This window comes from Fringilla coelebs, assembly GCF_963513975.1.
Source record: "Fringilla coelebs genome assembly, chromosome: 21".
In the NCBI taxonomy this organism is placed as follows: Eukaryota; Metazoa; Chordata; class Aves; order Passeriformes; family Fringillidae; genus Fringilla; species Fringilla coelebs.
In genome coordinates, this window is record NC_140047.1 from 8,788,595 (window position 1) to 8,796,682 (window position 8,088).

At 52.5% G+C, this 8,088-nt stretch overlaps 1 protein-coding gene across 1 annotated transcript; it reads left to right on the forward strand.

Annotated features, from left to right (window-relative positions):
* Positions 1-2,147: 2,147 nt before the first annotated feature.
* On the forward strand, positions 2,148-8,088 carry CACFD1 (calcium channel flower domain containing 1; the record flags this gene model as incomplete). The annotated part of the gene is made up of 5 exons (XM_084219634.1): positions 2,148-2,277; positions 6,760-6,832; positions 7,241-7,366; positions 7,473-7,580; positions 7,961-8,088. 5 exons carry the CDS (start codon positions 2,148-2,150, stop codon positions 8,052-8,054), a joined length of 531 nt encoding a protein of 176 aa, XP_084075760.1. The 3' UTR covers positions 8,055-8,088.

Genomic DNA, 8,088 nt, shown 5'->3' on the forward strand with positions numbered 1-8,088 from the left:
CTGCCCTGAGAAAAGCCCAGTTGGTCACTGCTGCCTGCTCACAGCACACATTTAATCTTCTTGTTTCCTCATCTGTTGAGTAAGAGCAATGTCTGCTGACTCCTTTGGGATCTCAGTCTTGATAAAGATCATACAAAAGACACGTAACCCCCAAATATTTAGCAAATCTTTCTCATACGGATTTTCTGTCTGATTTGGTTGGCATTAATGCACTTTACAAGTCTGCAGGAGGTGATTTGGGCACTGGAGAGTGTCAGGGTCCTGGCTCTGTAATGTGGTGGGGCCTTTTAGGAGAGTCATTTGATACCTTGGTGTTCCAGTATAAACCTCTCTACACCACAAGTCATGTCCTAGCCATTAAATTCACTCTCTTGCAGTGTAAATGCCCCTCAAAACTGAGGCACAGTGAAGTTCTGGAATGGAATAAAGAAGGCAGAGGATAAACTGCCAGCACAAGATGTGTGGGGTGGGCAGTGCCACCTAGGGTATGTCACTCAAAGCTTGAATGTTTTCAGAAGTTGGCTGAAATGAGGCACTGCTGGGCAAGCCCTGGTGACAGCTGGCTTTATGTGGGAGGACTAAATGACATCCTGAGGTCCCTCCCCAGCCCCCCTTCCTGTGGTTCTGCTGTTGGGTATTTGACAGTGATAGCACCACTTCTTTTCTGTGAGAAAATAAAAGAATTAATGCCAGGTTTGATGCCAGGTCTGACTTACTCAGATAAGAACAGTAGCTGTCCTATCAATCTGTATCTTAATTTGACAAAAACTGTGGTTGAGGCTGCATGGACAAGCTGTGGCAGGAAGAGAGATTTTAGAGCAGTAGCAAATACTCACATGAGTTTTATGTAAATGAATATTTTAGGTGGTTTTTTTTTTTGGTTTTTTTTTTTTTTGTTTTTTTTTTTTTTTTTTTTAGTATCTTGAACATTGGGCTGTGCTTTGGTCCAAATCTGTCATCCTCCTCAAAATCACAATATACTGCTTAAAGGGTCTTTTCTGCACCTGGAGCCTGGCTGGACACATCTGCACTTGCTCTACATGCTGGATGCAATAAATGGTTCTGCCTGGGCAGTTTTAACCCTGCTCCTGCTTTCTCTCAGTTGGATTCTCTGACATCCTTCTACAACCACAAATATTCTTCTTAATTAATAGCTGGTTTTTTGCTGGTTAAACCTGGACTTTTTTGCTTGCCAGCCTCTAGATTTACGTTCCATTCTTGGAGGAGCCAGAAAATAGATTCCTGAAGTGAGATCCTCGAGGAGCTGGATACATCAGCTGTCCCTCTGCAGTGCGTGGGTGATGCAGGCCCTGGGCCTTCATTTCCTGTCTGACAGGAGATGGTAATGAAAAGACATCCTTTCCTTAATCCCTTTTTTGTAACCTTTTAGCAGATGGGATCTGTCTTCCCACTCTGCTCTGGATCCCAAGTCTCACTGCTATTTGTTGTTCCAGATCGACTGTGCAGAGCTGGGCTCTGCTTGTGTTCCACGTTCATCTGCACAAAATGCAGCTGTTGCCTTCATCATTTAGGAGAGTTCAGGGTGTTCCCCTGTCCCATTTGGACACCATCAGGTTGCCAGCTGGGGCATCTGCTTGCAAAGTGCTACTTTTGCTCCCATTTTTAGGGAGAAAACCTGATTCCAGTCAGATAAGGGGAGTGCAACCCTCTTATCTGAAGAGCAGAATTTTGCAGCAGCATTCAGTTCCCGTCAGTGTGAGGATTCCTGTTTCCCTTTCTGGAAAAGCAAACACTGGCTTGCCTGGATAACAACACCCCGTTGTTCCCGGGGGCACCCAGAGCTGGTGTGAGGTGCTGGCTGTGCCTGTGCTGATGAATATGAGCAGCAGAGCTCTGCCCACAGCCTTTTAATGCGAGTGACATCAAAGGCAAAGCCCTGCCTGCTGCCGGGGGGGACCCACAATGCAGCTCGAGACAGCCGTGGAGCAGCTCCAGGCCCGCTGGCATCGCCGCTCTGCAGCCAGCCACCCTCCATTGTCAGCCCTGGGGGGCCAGCCCTGCATGGGGACACGGGCACAGGCCCAGGCCTGCCTTTAGGGGCCGTCCCCTGGGCTGGCTGGAGGAGGGGGTGACACCTGGGGGCTCAGGTGGGCAGCAGGGCGCTGAGCCCCTGGCAGCGGGGGGAGATGAGCTCGCAGGATGAGCAGTTCCCAGCAGCAGCAGCAGCAGCAGCCCCCGAGGCAGCAGGCGCCGATGAGGGCATGACCTGGTGGTACAGGTGGCTCTGCAGGATTGCCGGGGTCATCGGGGGCATGTGTGAGTATCCCCTCCCCTCTGTGTGCCCCCTCCTGCATGACAGAGCTGGTGTCGGGGTCCTGACACCGCTGTGGGGGTCACGTTGGCTGTGCCATGAAGGGGTTTTGGGGTGATGGGTTGTACCAGCTCTGGCTGCTGGTTTGCTGTGTTTGGAGCAGAAGGGAGAGCAGTGGCTGTGCCTGCAGCAGGGTGGGTTCAGCTGGCCATGAGGGATGTGCCCTGTGCTCACTGAGCCTGCTGAACTTTGGCACCCAGCAGTGGGGACGTCACGGGGGGCAGTCTGCAAATCCCCGAGGCTCTTCTTGGCTGTGGCACTCCCTGGCAGTGATGGGAGCAGCAGCTGAGCCCTGGTGCCTGGCAGGCAATTTAGATGGTTTTACTATGAGCACCAGGCTCATAGGGGGTCAAGTCAGGGCTGAAAGAGTGGCGCAGAGTTTGGTTTATCCTATTTGACTTTTGGGTGTTTATATGTTCCTACGACTTGTTTTCTTTCCCTCCATCCTGACTGTCAGAGCATGTTTCCCATTGCTCCTGTTGCTGATTGCAGAAGGCCTGCCCGTGGCTTTTACTGAAGGTGAAGAATGGTTTTGGTTTGTGCTGTGTGCTTTTAAGGGCTTTGGTAGGACACAGAGAATGGAGCTGCAGACGCAGAGTGAGTTGGCTGAGCTCAGAATTACCTGCTGCTGAAAAAAATTTTCCCAGGGAAAGAGTCTCAGCAACTTTGCCAGAAATCAGCCTGTCCTGGAGTGCTGTTTTGCTACATTCTGTGGAGAGATTAATAGCTCTTAAAAGCAGGAGGGACTGTTATGACCGCTTAGTCTGATCTCCTGCAGAGCACAGGATGGAGAATTTCTCCTGCTTCAGGTCCACGACTTCAAGTTAAACAAGAGGGTTTCTCAGCCAGTGCAATCAGCCCTGATTTATTCCATCAGCTGGAGCTTTGTGTCTGATCACCCTTTCCCCCTGCCTGCCCCTTCCCATGCCTTGGGGCTGGGCTGCACCACCCTGTGATGTTTTTGGAGCTGACATTTGCACCCTGTGGTATCACTGGGCAGGCTCCTGAAAGCCCTTTTTGGCCAGGCTGGTAAAACATGTGCTGCTCTCACCATTCTATGTGCTAGGTGCTGAAAACTTGGAGGTGTGACAGGATTTGGTGGGACTGCTCTGAACACCCCGTGCCCTGCCGGAGGCCCCCGCGCTCCTGGCCCAGCCAGCAGCCAGGAGAACCAGCTGCGAAGTGTCTGTGGAGCAGGTCCCAGGTGGGGGTTCAGAGGAGCAGCTTCTTTCCCACGGGCTGTGGCTGTAGCAGGAGCCTCAGCACTTTTCCTGCAGTTTTATCCCATGCAGAGCTTGGGGTGATGTGGATGGAGGGTGAAGAGCTGGTGGGTCCTGCTGGTGGCACTGCCAGCCTCGTGCTACAGCAGCTCGTGAGTGGCTTGAAAGTGCAAATTTCTTCTTTTTCCCTCTCTGTCTTTGTGTTTCAAAGCAGCTGAATTATACTTGGATTATTTTCCCAACCTTTTGTTCACAGCTCTGCGACCTCATGGCTTGTTTTTACAGGAAAGATGAGAGTTTTATGTCTTTGGGTGAGTCTGGGAGAAGCTTTTGGAAGAAGAGCCAGGTTCTTAACAGGGTTTGCCAAAGATTTGGGGAGTGACAGCTGGCTCTGGAGCCCTGACTGTCTCTTTATCAGGCAGAGAATGAGGCACAAACTCTCCTTACGAACAGGGAAAAGGGGGGTTGTGGAAGAAACAACCAGTGCCCCGTGCTACCAACATTCCTCTTCAAAATGCTGCTTGTTCAGCATCACCTTGTTGAAGGTGGATGGTTTGGAGAAGAGGTGATGAATAAACCAGCAAGGCTGGAGTTTGCTGTTGTTCTCAGAGCTCACTGTAAAAGAGCAGAACTAATTTATAAGGATTGTGAGCAACTGGATTGTAATGCTGCTACGGGGCTGGATTATTTCTTACAGAAGGAAAAATTCCCTCAGAAAGGAAGAGAAACTTCGTTAGTGGAGGTGAGAGCAGCAGACAACATCTGCCACATGCAAACACCTGCAGCCACAGCTTGCTTCAGCCAGAAAAATCCAAGGGCTGGAGCAAGAACCAGACAGACAAGGTTCAGGATCCCTTTCTGGCTCCTGCACACGCTGGCTTGGTGACCTTGGCCAAGTCCCTTCTCTCCTTGTGTTCCTGTTTGTAATGGGACGAGGAGAGTCTGTGGCTTTTGTAAAACACTCTAGGAGCAAAAATAGGCTTGTGTTGAGGACAGTGACCAGCTGCTGGAAATGAATAGAGCCTTTGTAGGGAAGGGTGTCCTTCCCCCTTCATTTTAGCTCCCAGTTATTTGTGCTTCCTCAGGGATTCGAGATGGGACAGCAGTTAAACAAATGGCAGAACTGTCTGTCTCCCATAGCTTACGTGCCACGGAGCATTATCTGTGTTTTAACCCTGTTGTGAGGCCTCTGAAAAGAAAATATTTTAAAAACAAAGTTTTGGCTTAGCAGGGGAGGGATCAGCCCCTGCCCTGGTGGGACAAGGATGTACCAGGCTGTGTGGGACAAGCAGCTCTGCAAAGGAGACCCAAGGTCACTGAGTTGTTCTGTGGCTGTTGGCAGCAGCTCTGGGGGCAGTGCTCCTGTGATCCCAAACCTTTGACTCCTTTCCTGCTGCTCCTGCTGACGTGGGGCTTGCTTAGCTCTGCTTCCTGGGTCATTAGTCCTCTGGCAACCAGGCTGGTTGCTGAGCCAGGACTGCTGCAGGGACACGGTGCTGCAGGGTTGTTTTGGACTGTTTGGGGACAAAACCAAACCAGAAACCTGGCAAAACAACCCCTGGTTGGTTTGATTAGGAAAAAAAACTAGTTTGGAACAGAACATTCTGCTTCCCTTGGTTTGTTGTGTGGTGGAGACCTGCTGGGAACTGCCTGGACCTCTGTGCTCTGATACGGGGTCCTGCCCCAGCCCTGGCTGTGTTTTGGGGATAGCTGGGAGGTTTTGCTGCTCTGCTAATTATAAAATGCCAGGAAGTCCCTCAGCATTATTGTCAGGAATGTCCTTTCCTAGGGGACAACGAGTGCCACGAGCCCGGGGTGCTTCCCCCAAGCTTCTCTTCCATCAGCATCCCAGAGTTTGGTGGTCACAGGGAATTGGAACCCCCTGATTTCAGTCCTGCTCTCCGTGCTGCCCACAGCTCCCAGGAATCCTGCTTGCCATTGCTCCTCTCCAGCTGTTGGCATGTGTAACCATGAACAGATCACCCCACTCCCGTGCCTCAGTTTCCCCTGCAGTGTCGGGACAGTGACAGTGGAACCTGTGGGATGGGAGGATGAGAAGTGCCCTCAGAGCACAGATATTAGCACATCCTCTGGAATATCCCCTCTGCTAGCTGATCTTGTTCTTGCAGGACTCTCCAAAAGAGTTTGGGTCCTGTGGACTTAGTTCTAGGAAGTGTTAAAAAATAACATTTTTTGGTATTTCCTAAGACCAGGAGGTCATTTGCTCATGGGATGACCTTCAATCTGTCCTGTCATTGCCTGCAATTCTGCTTCCCAGCCTGGTAAACAAGGATAACTATTTTTAAAGGAACTTTGAGGATTCAGCAGCGACTGCTTTTAAGAAACCTTGCAAGCATGTGCCAGGCTTTTGAAGGTCAGGGCTGCTCACAGCAGCTCTGCTCAGGGATCACCCCAGCAGACACCTAAAATCCTCGATCCAGGGCTGGTCTCATCCTCAGAGAGGGGCTCTGCTGCTCTCCATCATCCCCAAGACAGCCTTTAAAGGCTGTGGAATCCATTTCAGCTGGAGTTTTGCAGTGTGATGATGTTTGCTGAGGTGTGTCTCCTGCCCTCCCAGCTGAGCTCGAGTTCCTGGTGCCAGCTCTGGCCCTGGCAGAGGGAAGGGCCCGTATCAGGTGCCAGGAACACTCTGCAAGTTTAATGAGGCAGCAGGGAGGTGGATGCAGCTCAGCTCAGTCACTGCTGCCTGGTTCCTCTCCCTGAGTTACAGGGCCAGGAGCACTGGGGTTATTTTGGGCTTTATTCACTTCCTTTTGTAGTAGCAGAGACCCAAACTCATTTTTTTTCTGCCCACCTCTGGTGAAGCTGCACAGAAGCAGCAGTGAGTGGCAGAGGCTGGGTTCACCTCTGCTGTATTTATTATTTTCCTGTGTGCAAGCCATGTTTCTGCTGAACTTGTCCTGTGCTGCTCAGAGGTGGAACCTGCTGGCACTGCTTGTCTACCTTGGCACATAAAATCCAAGTGCATGTCCTGGACTCCATGTGGAAGCAAATGTTGTTCTACACAAGGGAAATAATTGTTGGAACAGCACTCAGAGCAAAAGGATGCCAGAGGAGGGCTCTTCCCTGCATTCCAGGCTCCTTTTGGGCCACCAGACCTTTCCACTGCCCTGCAGTGCCCACAGGTGCTGGCCACGGGAATACAGGGTTGGTCATGGTGGTCACTGAAAACCTCTTTCTTTCCAGCCTGTGCCTTTGCTGGTCTCTGGAACTGTGTCACCATCAACCCCCTGAACATCGCGGCTGGCGTGTGGATGATGTGAGCAGGGTTTATTTTCATTTTCCTGCTGGGAGGGAGGTGTTGTTAACCAGACCCCACCGAGGGGGGCAAAGCTGCCCTGCTTGGGCAGTGGATGGGAGCGAAACATCCATCAGGCTCTGGGAGCTGCTAGATCCTGCTCCATCAGGCAGGTTGAGATGTTGGGTTTCTTTATGCATTTTTAGGTAAATACTGAGATACCCTTGTCCAAAATAAATCTGGGGCAGCAGGGCTTGGAAATTTGGAAATTATCGAGGAGTGAGGGGGGAGCAGAGCAGGGCCCGGCCTCACCATTCCCTCCACCTGCACGGAGCATGGAATATCTGCTCTCTGTGGGCCTGGGGGGCATTGCTGACCCAAACTCTGGTGCCTAAAAGCAGGATTAACTCTGGTTTGCTCTCTCTGGAGGCTCAACGCCTTCGTCCTGTTCCTGTGCGAGGCCCCTTTCTGCTGCCAGTTCATCGAGTTCGCCAACGCCGTGGCCGCCAGGGCCGACCGGCTGCGGGCCTGGCAGAAAGCCGCCTTCTACTGCGGGTGAGGAAGCTCCTGGGGGCTCATGGTGGGCACACCCCGGGGAAAAAAACCCCCTGCAGCCTGTGGGGAGCGGGGCCCTGCCCTGAGGGCTGCCCCTGTCTTGCAGGATGGCCGTGTTCCCCGTCATGCTCAGCCTGACGCTGACCACGCTGCTGGGCAACGCCATCGCCTTCGCCACCGGCGTGCTCTACGGAATGTCGGCCCTTGGAAAGAAGTAAGAGAGGTCCAGCTGCTCGTGGAGGGCAGGGAAGGGGGAGATGGAGCTCCAAAGCTGCCCCATCTGCCTCCCCAAGGCTCGGCTTTCCTTGTGCTGAGGTGTCAATGTGGATCGTTCCACATCCCCCCTCAGCTCAGGGAAAATCTCCCTCACCTCAGGGCCCTGTGAGGGAGGGTCCCGGGCGCTGCTGAAGCTCCGAGTTTTGGGAGTTCTGAGGGTCCCACTCTTCTGTCTGCAGCTCTTGGGTGGATGGGCTCAGCTTGGAGGGTTGGGGAGGGCCAGCAATGTGGTTTGACCCCTGGAATCCCTTGGCACGCAGAGGCAGGCCCCAGCTGGGACAGTCCCTGCCGTGCCCATGCTGTCCCTTCTCTCCGCAGGGGAGACGCCATCTCCTACGCCCGCATCCACCAGCAGCAGAAGCAGATGGATGAAGAGAAGCTCACGGGGAGCCTGGAGGGACAGGCTCTCTGATGGACACGAGCTCTGGGTGGCATCTGCTGAGGTG